The sequence below is a fragment of the Phallusia mammillata genome, chromosome 2 (genome assembly GCF_965637545.1).
Source record: "Phallusia mammillata chromosome 2, kaPhaMamm4.hap1.1, whole genome shotgun sequence".
Classification (NCBI taxonomy): domain Eukaryota; kingdom Metazoa; phylum Chordata; class Ascidiacea; order Phlebobranchia; family Ascidiidae; genus Phallusia; species Phallusia mammillata.
In genome coordinates, this window is record NC_137253.1 from 28,719,669 (window position 1) to 28,737,876 (window position 18,208).

An 18,208-nucleotide genomic window follows, 5' to 3' on the forward strand; every position below is an offset into this window, starting at 1 on the left:
CAAGACTTGGTTTATTATGTCATGTAGTAAACTCTTATTATTACAAATCTGAGAAGAATTTTAACCAATAAACATTTAGTTACATGATTTATAATTGTATTTTTTAGTCGCTTGATAGTATGGCAAAAGAACTGCCTCTTCTGCATCAGTTGTCAAGTGAAGCAATGAAGTCAAGACATTGGAAGGAAGTTTTTACAGGAATGGGGGAAACATTTGAAGCAGATTGGACCTTTACTGTAGATGAGCTTCTTGCATACAAACCATCACAATATGCAAACACAATCAAAAGGGTAAATTACAAAAATATGTAAAATTTTCTTTAAATCAATAAAAGTGTACATTTTCGAAGACTTATCTTTTTGTATGAATATGTTCAAATTAAAGCATTATTATTTTTATCTAAAAGAGAGTTTTATCCCTTTGTTTTCTTTTTCAAATGGTTTAGATTTACCGAAATGCATTAGCTGAGTATTCATTGGAGCAACTGCTTCGGAAAATTAAAACAAAGTGGGAAGAGAGACAATTCCAACTTGCTAAACACATCTATGTTGTTTTTGATCCTTCTCAGGAACACAGTGATATGTCTGGTAACTTTAAAGAGTATTTTTATATGTTTTCAAAACTCTTATGTCCTAATTCACTATCTTTATATTAGGATTTGGCCAAATAAAAGTGCTCTGTTTGGCAAAGAATGCACAAAACACTATGCATTACATATGAAGATCACCTTAATAAAATCATATACATTTTTAACCTTTAAGGTTTTGAGATGCCAGCCACCAATTCCCAAGGAACACAAATGTTTCAAGCCATTGGCAGCAGTCCAGTTACTCAGGTACATAAAACTTGCACCAAGGTTTCCACAAAAGTTACACTTATTTTTCATAAATCGATTCTGATGCGTTTTCAGGAAAAAGACAGTGAAACATTTATTCTAGTTGGCATCGAAGGTTTGCTAAGAGAAATCTCGGATAGTCATGTGACCTTGCAAGGAATGCTCCAATCACGTCATGCTGTAGAAGTCAAAGGTGGAGCAGAGATTTGGAGTGACACACTACAGCAGGTGAATATGGATCTAGTTCTCCATTTTACCCTAAACCTGTATTGTGTTTCATTAATATGTTATGTGGTCTATTAAGCTTAATAAGAAAATAGGAAAAGCATGTAACTTGTACATGCATACTTGTGAAATGGTGCTTTACTTTTGTAAAACATTTTGTTGGTCATGAACCAATAAAGGTCATGATACTTTAGTCTCAGTTTCTGTTGATAACAGGCAGGGATGAAACAGAATAGTTTTTGAACATGCACAAAGAATGGAACTTTTTTAATTTTATACTCAATCAAGAAAACTGGATCTTTTTTAAGGCTTATGTGTATGAAACAAAACTGTCATCTGCACCAGTGTAGGTTTGTTCCTTTCACACAGGCTTATGTTTTCATACTAGATTGGGGAAATTGTGAATCTCTGGGTTTCATGCCAAGACAAGTGGATGTACCTCACCAAAGTTTTTCAAGGGGATGTGAATCTAAGCAAGAAGTTTCCTCATCTTATATCACAATTTAATGTGGTGGATGCAAAATACAGAGAGTTTATTTCTGCCATGGCCCAAGATCCAAAAGTTCTCTCAGTTATGTCAAGGTGCAACTATGTGCAATAGCAATTGTTTTCCGTATTGACAAACGTAAATTGAGCCAGTAGTTTAAAAATAATCAACCATGAATGTCACTGACTTACAACCTTTGCCATTTGTGCTATTCATGAAGAGCAGTTTCATAATTTCACATCAAGAATTATATGATTAAAGTAGGTTAGATTTCAGCTTTATTCCCTTGCCCTCAAAAAAAGTTACTCATGTTGGTTGTTTTACATAAACACAAGACAAAAACATGTGAATATATCGCTTGAAGCTACATTTATTTTGTTATCTGTTAGTTTTAACCAATCACTAAAAAATTACATTTTTCTATTCTAGTCCTGGTAACATGTATTAATTACCATGAACAAAACAAAACTGCTTTTGATTTGGTGTACAATAAACACATTTCATTGCAGATGTTTCAACAATTGCTGTTGTTATCGTAAGTGCAAAGAATTTAACATTTCTGCACTACAATGTTGTCATCATATGCAAACTGCTTGGTGGTTACAATTTTCAAATCTAAGTTTTATTTGTGCTTCTGCAGACTGCATGGGCAGAAGGGTTGGCGAGAAATGCAAGGTGAAGTCTTACGGAAACATCTCATCAACTGCATCGGGATAGAAGAGGAACTTCTGTATGGAATATCTTCACTTCTCGAGAATTTTAGATCTCGTTTTCCCAGGTTGGTATTTTACATGGCCAAAATAAAACAATTTTAACCAAAATTGCAGGTTTTTTACCTTTAATAGGACCCATGTCTGAAGAACTGTATACAGATGAATCCACGCAATCACAAAATGATGTGACAAGTTTTATTATTCCATTTGTTCGATTAGGCCAGGGGTGCACAACCTGCGGCCGAATAGAGGATTTTGTGCGGCTGTGCACATGTTTATTAAAATATATGCACTGGCGGCCGTGACGTAAAAAAACTCTTTTGCTAAATATTTTGACTTTCAAACTGCTTCCAATAGATTTTGTAAGACTGTAAAGCAGTGTTTCTCAACCTGGGGGTCGCGACCCCCAAGGGGGTCGCCAAGCACTTTTGAGGGGGTCGCGAAGACGCAACCCAACTCGGAATGATTTTGTCATAAAAACTTTCCCTATGACTTCTGTTTAGCATAGTAACTCACACGACCGTTTAATTTAGAACGGGCGCAACAATATTTGCGATCTACAAATGCGGTTTTTGGCTTTTCTTAACATAAAAAAACACGATATATAGAAATGGTTAGTGAAAATGACCCACAAACACAATTTTAATGGTATTCTGGAGTACAGCAAAGCGCCAAACTATTGCAGCCACGTTAGATTGCAAATGTGTGATGAACACAATCAACACATTCTGGTTAAACTTCTTGTGTGCATGTGTAAAGGGGTCGCGTGGTGTTAGAAAATCTCTAAAGGGGGTCGCGTGGTAAAAAAGGTTGAGAACCACTGCTGTAAAGAATATTACCAGCCTAGTAACCCTGTGCATCACACTTTATATACGCCTATTGTGTGCAAACAATGCAAATAATCAGTCACCTCTTGCGTCACAATATAGATTATGACGTCATAAATAGCTCAGACTGGTCGTCAGACTGTTTAGCTTAATCTGTGGATCAAGTTTTAAATTATCCGGGCTTTTTGACACCATTAGATGGTTTATGTATGTTGGTCAAGCCCTATTTTCACATAATAAATTTAAAAACAAAAACAAGCAGGTAATTGGCGGCCGTTGGTGAAATAAGGATCTGCGATGCGGCCGTCTTAGCAAAAAGGTTGTGCACCTCTGGATTAGGCTATAAGCACGCATTTTTTATCAAGTGACTACTGTACAATTAAATAAATGTTGCAACAAACCCTGCATGCATTTAACAGATTTATCAGTATCTCTAATTCATGTACACACACAGTTTAATGAGAATGGATAAAGTGGTTCTATATAGTTTTGTTTAATTTAAATGTGATTTTTAGGTTGTGTTTTCTCTGTGATGAAGACTGCATCCGTCTGCTTGGCATTTCTCGTCAGCCAAAAGCGCTTGTACCTTATGTAAGAAAATGCTTCACCAGTATTCGGTCTGTTGATTTCAGTCTTCCCAAAACTGATGGAAAGCAATCTTGTGCTGCAATGACGTCTTTGGACCAGGAACTTCACTCCCACAGGTAAATTAGCATATGTTTGTTGTTGTCCAAAACTGTGTGATTGTCTCACACAAAAGTTTTATTTGTATTGAAAAACTCATGTGAATATAAGGGGTATTATCCTAGAATATGCATTTGCTATGTAACAGGTTTGTTTGGTTGTAAGCCACCCTGAATTAAAAACCATTTATTATAAGCTGCATGCCGGGGTGTCAAAAATAATCCAATGTGTATATTGTGATGCTAAGAAATGTATGAAAGTAATGTATACAATGTCAAAAATACTAAACTAAACCTGTGTCAAAGTGCAGGTGGGTAAAAACTGCGTGACATGAGAAAACTTAGCCACTGTCGATTGTAAGCTGCACAAAAAGTAGGGTCTTCATAAGCTGCAATAACAATCAAATAAATCTGATATGGTAACTCCATAATGTAGAGAAGTGGCAATAGCTCAACAGCTGGTGACTACAACCAACATTACAATGTTTGATTTAAAAATGCTTAGCTGAAATTGTTTGTGAATAGTTGCATCACCACCCTCCATAATCCTATGTTCTCTTGTGATTTTTAACTTTTAAACGAATATGTTTTATTAAGGCTTGAAGTGACCAGTGTTGTTGGCACTTACAAAGAAGTTGTTGAGATTGAACCTCTCCCTGCACACACTGACGCCACCTGGTGGTTAAGTTGTCTTGATGACAGGATAAAAAAGTCATTGTGTCAGCAATTGAAAAGTTTAATTGAATACAAACTGCAAGAAGGTACACTTTTAGGACTGCAAGTACAGACTCAAACATATTAAATGCTGGAATAATAAACATGTAAAAAAAATATTTCAGACAATTTTAAAACAACAAACTTTAAACGTTTTTATTTTTTTTAAATCTTGCATGCATAAGAGTTAAAGAAATTTGATTTGCACAAATGTTAAAAAAAACATTATTATAGCAACTTTTTTGCTTAGATGCCCCGAGTGCTACAGATGCAATAAATGATGTTTATGATCTTGAAGCTGTTGCAGATGAAGTCAACCCACAAACTTCACAATACAGGTATAAACTTTTCTTCTAATCATTTTTTGAATATGAGTACAGTAAATGTTTATTATTTACTTTTTACCAATTGTTGTTGTTATATAAAGATCTCTTTTGGGGTACAACGTAAGGCGATTGCCAGTTAAAATGTCTAAAAAAATTCAACAATTTTGAATTAATGTCATATCGACCTAAATGCTTTCACATTGCATTAAAAGTTGTTGGTAGTAAAATTAAAATTCATCTTTTTTATATTTTTTAAAGGTTGAGTTCCTTTTTTCATAATTTTTGTTGTAAAAATGTAATCAATCCTACTTTTTCAGACATTGGCTTCTTCGATATCCATGTCAAGTCAACTTGCTTGCCGATGCAGTGCTCTGGTTTAGGGGAGTAGAAAAGTATTTACGATATCAGTCTGGCACAGAGGATTTTGAAAGAATTAAGAAAGAGACTGTCTTCCAATTAAAACAACTCGGGTAAACAGAACATTTCACTATGTTTTGTCCTGTTCTTTGGTAAAAACTTTACCTTTATGCTTTCCCAAAAAAATGGTTCAAATGTTTTTACCAGGTTTGCAATAAAATTTAGTCTTGAAAAGCTTCATATTTCATTCAACAAACATTTAAGAGTTGTTTGTATTTTTTTTTTGTTCTTAGACAAGCCATGCAGGACAGCATGGAGGCATCAACCAAAACTTCAGCACAAAAACGATTGCAGTCTGTTTTGTCTGCCCTCATTATGCAAACTGTTTATCATCGAGATATTCTAAAGAAGCTTGAAAGTAATGAAACTAAATCAACCAAAGAATATGAGTGGCAAAGTATTTTAAAGTAAGTCTTTGAAAAAATAGATTTTTCTATCATTTTTGTGTGGCTAAAATTGCTTTTATTTAGGTTCACTTGGCTTTTTTGCACAATGTTATGGTTTCAATATACACTTGAACCTGGAAACATTTTATTTTCAGCTCTGCCGTTGCTTGTTTATTACAAAGCAAATCAAGGAGTTTTGACATTTAGTTTTTTTTTTCAGTGGTGTTAGGCAATGGGTTATTTTTTTTTCTTTTAAAAGTATCATTTGAAGTGTGTAAAGGAACAAATTTAAAAACCTACAATTGACCCTAAATGCAGAGTATTTTGTTGATGAAATAATTATAATGTGCTGTAGCCTTAAGTGAGGAACTGTGTATTGCAACAAGCACTTTCTGTACCATGCATTTTTTTGTTCTGGTTTTCAGTCTGTTCAGAATATTACTATTTTCAAATTAAAATATATTTTCAGATACTCTGCTGACATTGTTGACTACACTGGAATGGATCTAAAACTTGAAGAAGTAATTGAAGGTTATCCCCACTCCTCCTTAACAAAATCGTTTGTGGCTGGAGATTGCCACGTTGATCAACTCAGTCACAAAACGCCTTATGGTTTCGAGTATTATGGAATTCCCAAAAGCTCAGACCACAGAATAGGTGGGGTTGGCATGATGACAATCATAACTCCATCAACAGAAAGGTAAACAACTTATATTTATACCTGACAGTTTAACATAAAAAAAACTGTACAAAAGGTTTTTGAGGAGATACTAAAGATTATGTCGAAATCAGCAACAGATATCTGACATAACTTTGTTCTCATGTTACTATTTAGCCAACTTCACATGGTTATGATATTAAAATCATTTGATATTTAGGTACTATGTGATTTTTGTGAATACAAAGGTTTTTATTGTGTCCTTTTAGACTAAACTTTTTTATTGTGTCCTTTCTGAGCATTAACCTTCACAAAGCCCAGGAAGAACATGTGTTCTAATCTTCAATTTGTTATTAGATGCCTTGTCAACCTGGCAATCACGCAGCAACTTGGCCGATGTGGTGGATTGTTTGGACCCAGTAATGTTGGAAAGTCTGTGGTGATATCTGAACTGGCAAGAGCTTTTGGCAAACAATATATCAACCTCAGTTGTTCAGATGATCTCACCATTTCAATAATAAAGAGGTATAAGTTTAATTCACAGAATAATTTATCTACACAATTATTTTCTGCACAACTTTGTATTTTTACGAACACATTAAAAAACATGAAGCATTGCAGACCAAAGTGTCATTGTAAAGATAACTTAGCAGCATAAAATAAATGTGGTTGTATTTTTCAGAACATTGTGTGGCATGATACAGACTGGAGCTTGGTTGTGTTTTGACCATGCTGAGCATCTAAAGCAAACGACTCTTTCTATACTGTCCCAGTACATCAAACAGATACAAGATGCATATGCTTCATTGAGACAATCATTTGACACAGAGTACACTGTCCATGGAAATAGCAACAGAAAAACACTGAAGGTATTGAAAGTGTTCTAAAGTTACATGTTTTAGAAAAGACAAATTGTATGTTTAAAAGCATTAAGCAAACAAAAAAATAGTTCCTCATGTCTCAATACTATTTCAGCAATAAAATGCAAATATTTGTTATGAAGACAGCACAATCGTTTATAAAAAAGTATTGGCTTGTATTTTTTTAGTTTGGACCATTTAAAACTCTAAGTTATATTAAAATTTTAAAAGTTATTTTATTTTTTTAATTTTGAAACTTTTTTATTTAATTTAAAAAAACTTGCCAATGGATATTGATTTCTGCAGTAGATATTTTTTTTAAACTTTCTTTTTTTTTGCCAGAGAAGCAACTCAGTAACAACTCTGCACTCTGGAAGTACTGCATGGCATCCTCAGGTGTTAAAGTCATTCCTGCATATACTCAACTTGATGCCATATGAAGATATCGACATCAACTCTAACCCATCAGATGATGCAGTTGGAGTTGGAAGTCTTGTTTTTGACAACAAACTGCTCACTGTGAAAAGTGGTTTTGGACTTTTTATGGCATTTACAACACAGCCTGGGTTGGTAGAAAATGTTTTTTGTCAATTGGTTATAATTATAAATAGCAAGTGTTACTCAGGCGCCAAAAATTAACAACAGCTGACAATTAGGCACAATTAGTGTTATCATTCAAAAATACGTTGAAGGTGTCTGTTGATTGAAGTATTTTTTTAAAAACTTAACAAACTTTCAGGTTTTCTGGCCACACATGTAGTATGGCCTTTCAAATAGGAATATTACACAAGAATTCGTTTGTCAATTTTAAAATGACCTCATATTGATATTGTGATGACAAAAAAGTTGTGTACTAAGTCTGTTTTGCACTGAAAATGCTCTGGTTAACATTTGTGTCATATTGTTTTTTAGAATGCAACCAGAAATACCAGACAGCTTGAGAGCAGTTTATCGTCCAACTTGTCTGATTAAACCTGATGTGATAAAACTGATTGAGGTAATGTTTGGTTTAAATCTCTACCACTGTTGCACATTTTATGGTCTCTTGAACTAAACTTCAAACAAAGTCTCCCATTTTTCTGAGCAATTAATCACCCCCCCATACTTGTTCCATTGTCTACATTGAAGTGAAAAAAAAATATTCAGGTTTGGTTGCAAGCATCTGGTTTCAGTGGGGCAATCAACCTTTCACAAAAACTTCATCTTGCATTTGATCTGCTTCATTCCAATGCTGATTATATCAGTTCTGATGCAGGATCGATCAACAGTGACTCAGCAAGTGTAAGTTGGACAATGCTAAACTATAGAGTCATATAAGTTTACTTCTGTAGCCACAATTGTAATCTATTCTTTATTTACGAAGCCATTTTTTTATAGCTCAGTAAATGTATAAAAGCATGTATGCATCAGTCTTTCTTGTCTGCATCAGTCTTTCCAAAATACAAAGCCATTTTATTTTTGTAGATTGCTAAACTTGATCTCACAACAGTTCGTTCTATCATTGCTTTGGCTTCGCGCCTGTTTGCACGACTTCACAATCAACAGCGTAGCCGCACACAATCAGTAACAGACTCAGAAGGTGGGATTGGTTACCCTCCTTCAACATCGTCTTCTGCTACAAGTGTTAGTAGATCAAGTCGGCGTTCTGAACTTGTCATGGCAAGCCACAACGAGGAACAGGCTCTTCTTAATGCACTTTTAATCACTTACAAGCCAAAACTGGAAAGGTAAGACCAGTTAAATGTGCTACTTGTGTGGTTTCGTTTTTGCTTGTGAAATAAGAGAAAAAAAATCACTTTTTAGTTAGTTTTTATGCCTTTTGTTACATTTGAAAAATGTTTTTAGGAGATTTTTTTTCCAGATCTTATTTTGTTATTTTTTTCTTACATGTAGAAATATTTATTTATGTACCTTTTTAATTTCAAAATATTTAGCATAAAAAGTATATAATTAATTTGTGTGCTTGTTTTGTATTAACTGGTGTCTGCATTTTTTCCTGCAGTACTGGGGCTCTGTTGCGCTTTAAGGACAACTTGAAAACAATTTTCCCAATGATCACTCACCCACTGCTTCCTAAAGATCAAGACTCAAAACTTGCAGGTAGTTCAAAAATCGGATAAATTTTACCCCAAAGAAAAGCATTGGTAAACCATTTTCTGTGTCTGTAATGAGTTTGTGAATTGCATGTAATAATTGCATTGGAGTTATAGCTATATAACACATACAAATTGAACAATTCCTACCATTTACTCCTAATTGCATTCAATTTGTAGGGGCTGTTCATCAGCAAATGGTAACAGATGGACTTCAACCATCTGATGAATGGATCAACAAAGCCTGTCAACTCTATACATTGATACGACTTAACCAAAGCATTGTGATTGCTGGTGCTGCTGGGTCAGGAAAGACTACTATCTGCAGGTTAGCCTGTAGTGATAACTACAAGAAACATAACTAAATAACCTATAACTCTACTCATACTTAGTACTTGGCCTGAACTTTTCAAAGCGATCCACAGTGTTTTATTGTCTAAAAAAGTGAGCAGGTCCAAAATAGGACTTTAAATGCTATACATTTTTAAAAAAATGGCATCATGGAAATACCTTTTTTAAGTATAGTACAAGTCTGGAAACATTTTTTGGTACTAGGGCGTGCTAATATGGTGACTGAACCATCATTTCATAATACACATGTCATGTTGAAAGCTCATACCGTATTAGCCCACCACTGAGAGTTACATCTTCATCAGTAATGGTGTGTTTCATACAATGTAACTATGTACACTAAATTTATGTTTTTTTTATAGGATCCTATCAAAAGCATTGAACAACCTGGGCACAGATACTTTCGTGGATTTTACGATGCTGAAAGGCAAAAGTACATCACAAAGTGGACTGGTATGTTTTTGCTGACTATGATCTTTGTTTCGTTTTTTAATTTTGCTTCCTCTTTCAGGACTTTCGACAGAAGAGTCTCAAAAGTGGAGTATCAACATCTGCCAGTGAGTTTGTCCAATCTGATGTATTTGACATTCCAGGTAAATTCAAGCAGTTATAAATCAGGCCTTATGCAAGCCTAAACCGCAATGCGTTACAGTAAAGGATGTTAAAACACTGTCTGGTGAGGAAAATAACTGACCATATAAACCTGCAAAGTGACTTGCTTTATTGTTCAGACTTTGACAACATGTTGTCTTTTATGTCTATTTGGGTTTCTATATTCTTTAATAAAAATATATTGCTTGCATTAGTTTTTTTATTTGTTTTTTTCCACTACTGTGTCTGTACAACACAATCATACACATATTTCATTTTTCTTGTTTAGATGAAGATGCACGAGGTTATGGAGATTTACTAGAAACTGATTCTTACGGAAGAGTCGACATTACAACAATCTTTCCTAATGCACATTCCACTTCAGAATTGTTCGGTTTTCATAAACCAAAAAGTCAAGTGTGGAAAAATGGTAAGTGTTATGATCAAGTTTGCAACACTCAAATGCAGGTGATTCTGTTGACCGAAATACAGTGGTAATGTATCAGATAGCAGAAATTTCTTATGTCAAAACCAATGCAGTTAATGTGAAGCTGTTTTTAAGCACCCTGAACATTCAAAAATTGAACTTTGATCTTATGAGTTATTAAATACAATTTTTTTAAGGTCTTCTGGTGAAATTACTGAAAGAATGTACGGTAATGCACAAAGTGGGACCGAGGCAAAAAGGAAAAGAATTAACGAGAGAAAGCCTCCAACCATCTGCTGGAAGAAAAAAGAGTGCTAATGTTGACTTACTGAAATCTATGCCCAGGTAAAGAAGAGTTTTTGTTCATGCCTTTTGTGTAAATTTGGTGGTTCAAATGAAATGCTTGAACAGTATATTTAAACATGGTAAAATATAACCTTAGATTATCAAAATGTGTGAATAGTTAAATGAATACATACAATGTAATTTCAACAGCTAGTTAGGTGGTAATTCTCCCTTAATAAACTGTTCAATATGTCTTGTTCATTCAGCCATACTGTGGAGATTCTTTCTGTAAGGTTGCATGAGAAACTAATCACCTTTGTATCTCAGTAGATACTTTGACGCCAAAAACGAGCAGCACTGGAGTCCGATTCACTTTAGGTCAAATGTCAAATAGTTTATAATTTTTATCTTTTTTTATTTTCCAGACTTGTAGAAATGCCAGCGGTTAGGGCTATTCAGGTGAAGGTTTAAAATCATAAATAACGTTAAAAACAAGCATTTCTAAACATTTGACCTGACGTTACCTTCTTGACCTAAAGTGAACCGGACTCCGCTCGTTTTTGGATTTAAAGCATCTACCTTGTATCTCTTTCTTATTACATTATATGTCGTCAAATATGAACAACACATTCTTTTAAAAAATACAATAAGTTGATGGCAACTTTAAACAATGCAACTGTACGGCCTGAAATGTGTTAAAAAGAAATAGCAGGGTTATTTGGGTAGTGACTGAATTCATATTTACGAGTAACCAAAATTTTTTAACCACCTCTAGTTTGAAAAAATGGATTGTAATGGACGGTGAAATCAACCCGACGTGGGTGGATGGCATCAGTTGTTTGCTGGATGACCACAAGAGGGCCCATCTGAGCAATATGGATGACATGTCCCTCCCAACATCCACAAACATCATATTTGAGGTGGCAAACTTTGCAAATGCATCTCCAGCAGTTGCATCAAGGTAAAACGATTTAAAAAATATATATATGCTACTCCTAATACTTGTTTCTAAACATGTTCAATGTTAAATGATTCTTTAAGGAAGCTGTTTTGTAAACAACCATTGAGTCTAACAGATAGTTGGGTAACTGTCAGGGATTAAGTCAGATGTTAAGATTTTATCCCTAAACCCTGGCTGATTCTGTATGGCACATTTAAAAAGCCAGACAAGCTATGGTTTATACACAAGGATTCTGTGATCACTGGTCAACATAGACACTTCAAGCCTAATCCCATTTCATGCTAATTGTGTTCTTGTTCTTGAAACTAAAAAATATGTTTATTTGCTTTTTCTTTTTGTATCGTAATAAGTATTGAATTTAATTGATTTTAGTGATTACAAGACTATTAAATCAGATATTCATCTAGGCTTCAAGTTAAAAAATGAGTTTTGTATGAAATTATTTTTTGTGCAGACATTTATCAAATTTATTTTACTTTTTATTTCAGGTGTGCCATAGTCCATTGCTCTGTACCTGACCAATGGAAAAATGTGGCAGCATCTTGGCTTGACAGTGCCTATGCCACATATGCTGTCACCCAATCTACAATTAAAGTGTGGAGAGAGTTGATCGAGGACTTGGTTCCACCCATACTTAAATTCCTCAAACAAACTTGTGGTTCATTGTTGAACCAAGGACTTGACTTTTTCAACAGGGTGTGTGCTTCAATGTGATTTGAATACAAAAGTGACAATACAATCAGACTGTTGGTGAAGTAATATTTAAGATAAGCTTTGACATGACAAAATTTTAATGCACTTAAAAAACTTAACTGCCTAATATGGTTACAACAAAAATACACATTTAATGAAAATTGTAGTATGACAAAACTCAGAGTACATTTTAGTGTTTTCTATCATTTGAATGATTTCTACAGAACATCAATGAACCTGCTTACGGAATTCACGAAATAACCTCCTTTCTTTCCATGCTATCATCATGCTTGACTGCACACACGCTAACAAGGGGTGACAATGCGCATCAGGATGTTACACAAGATGATGTCACAATTGGAAAAAGGTTCAATGCTCATAAATACATTAGGGATTTTTATTAAAATACATTTCTGTTAACAAAACACAAATGTTTGTGCAAAGAAACACTCATAAGGCCATTTTTTTAAATATTAAACATTGGCCTGTTCACACTTAAGATATGTGTATAGTCGGCCAAATGTGTTATATTGCAGATTATGGCAAATTCTGTGTATTTTGTATCACTTTTCCTGACCAATTGGACAAGCATATGTTTCTCACAAGAAAAAAGACTCTTGACTAAAATAAAATAAATGTTGGTTCAAATTTCTAAATGACAGAAATATTCAGCATTAGCACTAGTGGACACACTCATTATGAAATTCAAATACCCACAAATTTCTTATTAGGTCACAACGCACATCTGGAACTGTTGATGATACTCGGTCAACCAGAACAGGTGCAAGCGGAGTTCGTTCAAGACTTGATGATGCTGTTCCGGATTCTCATCACCAGATTGCAATCAACCTCTTTGCCTTCTCCTTTGTGTGGGCATTTGGTGGCAGTCTTCAAGAAAATGAGATGGAACGATTTGACAATGTTGTCAAGAAGGCCTTCAACAAATCAAGGTACAAAAGCAGATGGTACTTTTGTTGCGTTTTTTCAGGATCATAAGCCAATGTGTTTCAAAAAGTTTTCTGTCTTTGTTCTTAATCCTATATTGGGCTGTTATGTTATAGTCCGGTGGTTCCCAGTCAAGTAGAGTTTTTAAACTTGAGTGGAGGAATTTGCTTTCATTTTTAACATGTGGTTTGTAAATAGACAATTAAACTCTGAGAATACGACTCATGAAGTTGATGAAAACCCCAATCGCAAAAGATCTTTGTGGTTTAGCATATATTATGTAGTTTTTTATGGAGGAATTCATCAAAAAAGATTGGGAACCACTGTTATAGTCTGTTTCATATTTAGTAGCTTTAGTACTGACTTTAAGTTAAGGTTCACCTATTTTACAGACATGACGTCTCCTTTCCACCATATGAAACAGTGTTTGACTATTTTGTTGATGAAGAATTTGGTCGCTTTAGTTTGTGGGAAGATAAAATTGACCTTCGACCTCGAGGACTTATGGAGGACAGATCACAATATGTTCCTCTACATCAGGTTAACACACTGATGTCTAATCACCTGTTAATTAAAGTTTATATATTTTGGATGCCATGTAGTAAATCTTTCCTTATTAATGAAACCTCCTTGCAAGTACAGTAAAAGCCTGTGATGATTCAGGGTCATTAATTCATGATTGCAGGAAACTTTAAAGTAAAACACGAAATCACTTGCTGTATTTTTTATTGTTTTACAAAACTAATGCATTTGCTTGATTGAGCATCATCAGTGTCTTAAAAACAAAAATATGTAGTAATGGGACAAAGCCAAATAAGAGTTTAGCTGCAAATTATATTAACAGGGCTGCAGTCTATTAACAATATTTCAGACCAGCAAGCACCCAGAACCAAATCACTTCTATACAATATAGCTGTGCAGTATTCTATGATGCATATTAGGGCCCTGGAAGTTTTTTGGAAAATCCAATAAAATAAGATCAGATTTTAGGCATTTTTATTTTTGCAAAAAGCCTGTATTGCTTTTACAGCACAGGAATGTCCTGTACTATAAGGTGTGGGATAAATATCATTCTGTGCCAATACGTTTGTAATTTAGTAGTTTTATGCCATGACTGAGTTAGATTTTAAAATTAGTTTTTACTGTTTTTACATATTTTATTTTTTGACCAGGCTCTATGTTTTTTTCAGTTGGAAAGGTATGCACATATCTCATCCATCCTGCTCAGCAACCAGAAATCAGTCCTCCTTGTTGGTGAACCAGGCTGTGGAAAATCAAGCCTTGTCAGAAATCTGCTTCAAACAGAACTAGATCTTAGCAAGATATCAATTTCCCCAGGTTTAATTCTTTTTTTGTGTTAGTGATTGTTGTTCAACAGTTTTTTATCCTTTGGTGCCTTCATTCACCTAATAAGGTTTAAAACACATGAAAACGCTAGCCTGTAGTGCTTATATATTGTACTTGCAACAATTTAGAAATTTATTGTGTTATACTTTAACAGAGGTATTGTAGATGTAGGAGTTACACGGGGTATAGCCCTCAATATGGAGGTTGAATCATAACAGCTAGTGTTAAATTAGATACATAAATCAAAAACTTGTACCACTTTTACTTATGGTTCCACTTGTGCCATATATATACCAATTAACCAACACAAACCTTTACCAATTTAATTAATCCAACCTGTACTAAATCCCTTTCAGGACTGTCAGCCTCACACTTCCAACGATTGATTGAATCTAAAGCATTGCCCTCATCCAAGCAACACAACCTGGGTTTAATGGCACATCCCAATGCTGTAATAGCATCAAGATCATTTACACATCAGATGGCCTTGTTCTTCCTTGATGATATTTCGTGTGCTAGGCAGACAAATCAAGCAAACAACAACCAAAGCATAAAAGTCCAGCCCACCTTGGAACTCCTTCGACAGGTAGAGTCACTCAGATTGGCCGATTCTTACCACACTTTAGAATTGCTTTTTGTGTTGCAATATGGCATTCTTTTTAACCATTAGTATCGTAAGATTTTTTTCATGTTAATTTTCTTTTGAAAGCATTCAAAGAAATTCACAAATTGCTTTTACACATTAGCTTTCTTATTGCCAAAAGTCATTGACAAAATTTAAAATGATGAAAGTTATTTTTTACCAAATCTGTAAATCAGTTAACTAACTGGGTATTGGAAAGTTAACTACTAAGGATTTGGAAATTTTTGTTTTTAACTTAAGCCTGAATATGCCCAATGTCTTTTTCCATATTGGTTTGTAAATACATAAACAAGCAAATCAAATGTGATAAACAAATATGGGATCAGATATTCTAGGAGTCTGCTTTCAATGAAATTTATTTTTAGATTATATCACTAAATGGAGTGTTTGAACTTGAGCGACTTCTTTTTAAATCCTTGGAAGCTGATATTGCATTTGTTGCTACGGCGACAACACCTGGCATTCCTGGATCTGGTTTGGAAAAGATTTCTCAGACAATGTCTCCACGATTAACAAGACATTTCACTGTTCTTAATTTCCTCAAGGTTTTTTAGTTGTTTTCAATTTTGTTTATATCTAGTAAACTTCAGTTTACTTTTTCAAACAATCATTGACCTTGACCAGCCAATACTAAATTTAAATTTGTTCTACCAACCTTAACCATATTACACAGATAAACTTTAAAAAAATTAAAAATCTTACATGACATTAACTGTAAGATATGTTTGACCCACAAGAATTCTTACATAATGTGTACATTTAAATAGGATCTCAGAAGTAACATACTTTAATTTTAAGGCTGTTTAAAACCTTTGTATTTTTTTAGCCTGGAAGGGATACAGTATTGAGCATGTATCATAGTTCTGTTCAGTCATGGTTGGAGGAATTTCCTGCTTATTCCCTTGTTCGACATTATGATCTGTCTCAGGTGTGACATGTTTCCGTATACTGTAAAATAAGAAATACCATCCACGTAACACGCTTCTTAATTCCCCTCGTTTCATTATGAGTTAAAATGTGAAGGGATATCTTACTAAACATACACAAACCGATGATTTTGAGATCTTTCTTACTGACTGTTTATTTTCAAAATGTTTAACTATCAGGAAAACACTATATAATAGCATATAATATCATACATGAAATGTTTTTGTTTGTGATTTGCCTTCAGGCAATTATTGCTGGTGCATTTGATCTCTTTTCAACAATAAAGTCCCACCTGAAGCCAACTCCAAATCAGCCACACTATGTGTTTTCTTTCCATGATATTGGACAAATTATGCAGGTAACCGCCTGTCACACAATTGACAATCATAACTTATGCAGCTTCTATCTTTCAGTCTGTGATTTTATGACAACAAATGAACTGCTTAACGTTGTTGGCAATATACACCTACTTGTGTATATTTTAGGGTTTGTTTCTACTCACTCCTCGAAATCGGGGACGACCAATGCCGATTCGACGTCGACCAGGAGGAGCTGAACAATTAAGGAGGCCTGGAGGTGGAAGACAGATTGGAAGATTCAGAAGCAATCGTGGTTGGGGTTGGTTGGGGTTGGTTGTTAATGCATTAATAAACAAAAACAGAAAAATTAATAAAGTCGCAACATAATAATGTTTTAAGTAGCGCCTCATGCCCAGAAATTGTTTGTCCAGCTGTCACATATACACTAGTTAGTTAAATTCTAAAAAATGTTTAAAACAAATTTGTGTCATAAGGTCAAAAGTCACTAAACTATGGCCCGAAGGCCGGATTCATTATGAAACTGAACTAGCTTTTTTTTCTGAAAGCTTTTGCTATTTCTTAAAGTGATTTGGCTCATGCCTGTCATTCTTTTCCCAGCACACTTAAAAAAAGTTTAGTTGCCTTGTATTATGTTATTGAACAAATCCGCTGCTCACCTTTTATTAAATGTATTAAACATCAAACAGCTTTCGCATCGAATCACTATTACAAATGAAAAAAGCTTTTACTTTCTGAAGGTTAAAGTTTGCAAATATTGATGTAGGTGAGATGGGAGTCGGGATACCTCCCATGATGAGAACAGTTGTCAGGTTGTGGCTTCATGAATGCTCACGAGTGTTCCATGATAGACTCACAACAGATCAAGACAGACATTGGTTTTCACGAACTTTGCATGATCAGTTAAAGAAACATTTCTGCACTGGTAACTTAATATGTATTCAATATTTGACTGTGTGCAAAGGTTACAACGATTAGTGTTTTTAAATATAGAATTTTACTGATAAAAAAGGATAAATTTCAACTATTTTAAAGTAGTGTGGAAATGTAGTTAACTAAAAAAAATTGAAAAAAACAGTCCTAAAAAAAGATTTAAAAAAAAAAAAACAGTCCCAAATAACTAAAAAAATTGAAGAATATTGGTTTACAAATCTTAACATAAACACAAATTGTGCATCACTTTTAGGCAAGGAGCACCGCCCACCTTCACCTGGAATTGAAAAGGTACGAATTATAAAAACACCAGTGCCATCTGGAGGTGCGACACCTCTACCATCGACCCCCCACTCTTCTGGAAGCACTGATCTCATTCCATCTTCATCACTCGGTGGCGATGACACAGACACTTTTGTAAGACCAAATTTTTAACCTTATTTTTTATATCAAAGACTTCCTTTTTAATTGCTTCTATTCGTTGTTTTACTTTGGACAATATTGATCAGTATATCACTTAGCAATGGGTTAAAAAATGTTAAATCATGTAAAGAGCAGCAAAAC

At 34.4% G+C, this 18,208-nt stretch overlaps 1 protein-coding gene across 1 annotated transcript in view; it reads left to right on the forward strand.

Moving 5' to 3' along the window:
* The window catches only part of LOC145212580 (dynein heavy chain domain-containing protein 1-like), a 52,913-nt gene that overhangs the window by 14,572 nt on the left and 20,133 nt on the right, over positions 1-18,208 (forward strand). Inside the window, exons 24-60 of the mRNA XM_080080749.1 lie at positions 108-290; positions 446-587; positions 762-835; positions 911-1,063; positions 1,449-1,642; positions 2,188-2,325; positions 3,603-3,791; positions 4,368-4,531; positions 4,735-4,822; positions 5,128-5,280; positions 5,461-5,634; positions 6,083-6,313; positions 6,629-6,796; positions 6,954-7,140; positions 7,474-7,697; positions 8,044-8,128; positions 8,278-8,412; positions 8,596-8,858; positions 9,134-9,231; positions 9,405-9,552; positions 9,938-10,028; positions 10,087-10,168; positions 10,456-10,596; positions 10,791-10,938; positions 11,654-11,839; positions 12,328-12,535; positions 12,757-12,899; positions 13,264-13,482; positions 13,870-14,017; positions 14,668-14,815; positions 15,181-15,410; positions 15,833-16,012; positions 16,294-16,395; positions 16,639-16,752; positions 16,880-17,012; positions 17,478-17,636; positions 17,898-18,061. Of these exons, the coding sequence (XP_079936875.1) occupies positions 108-290; positions 446-587; positions 762-835; positions 911-1,063; positions 1,449-1,642; positions 2,188-2,325; positions 3,603-3,791; positions 4,368-4,531; positions 4,735-4,822; positions 5,128-5,280; positions 5,461-5,634; positions 6,083-6,313; positions 6,629-6,796; positions 6,954-7,140; positions 7,474-7,697; positions 8,044-8,128; positions 8,278-8,412; positions 8,596-8,858; positions 9,134-9,231; positions 9,405-9,552; positions 9,938-10,028; positions 10,087-10,168; positions 10,456-10,596; positions 10,791-10,938; positions 11,654-11,839; positions 12,328-12,535; positions 12,757-12,899; positions 13,264-13,482; positions 13,870-14,017; positions 14,668-14,815; positions 15,181-15,410; positions 15,833-16,012; positions 16,294-16,395; positions 16,639-16,752; positions 16,880-17,012; positions 17,478-17,636; positions 17,898-18,061 (5,787 nt within the window). The remainder of the gene's footprint in view (positions 1-107; positions 291-445; positions 588-761; positions 836-910; positions 1,064-1,448; positions 1,643-2,187; positions 2,326-3,602; positions 3,792-4,367; positions 4,532-4,734; positions 4,823-5,127; positions 5,281-5,460; positions 5,635-6,082; positions 6,314-6,628; positions 6,797-6,953; positions 7,141-7,473; positions 7,698-8,043; positions 8,129-8,277; positions 8,413-8,595; positions 8,859-9,133; positions 9,232-9,404; positions 9,553-9,937; positions 10,029-10,086; positions 10,169-10,455; positions 10,597-10,790; positions 10,939-11,653; positions 11,840-12,327; positions 12,536-12,756; positions 12,900-13,263; positions 13,483-13,869; positions 14,018-14,667; positions 14,816-15,180; positions 15,411-15,832; positions 16,013-16,293; positions 16,396-16,638; positions 16,753-16,879; positions 17,013-17,477; positions 17,637-17,897; positions 18,062-18,208) is intronic.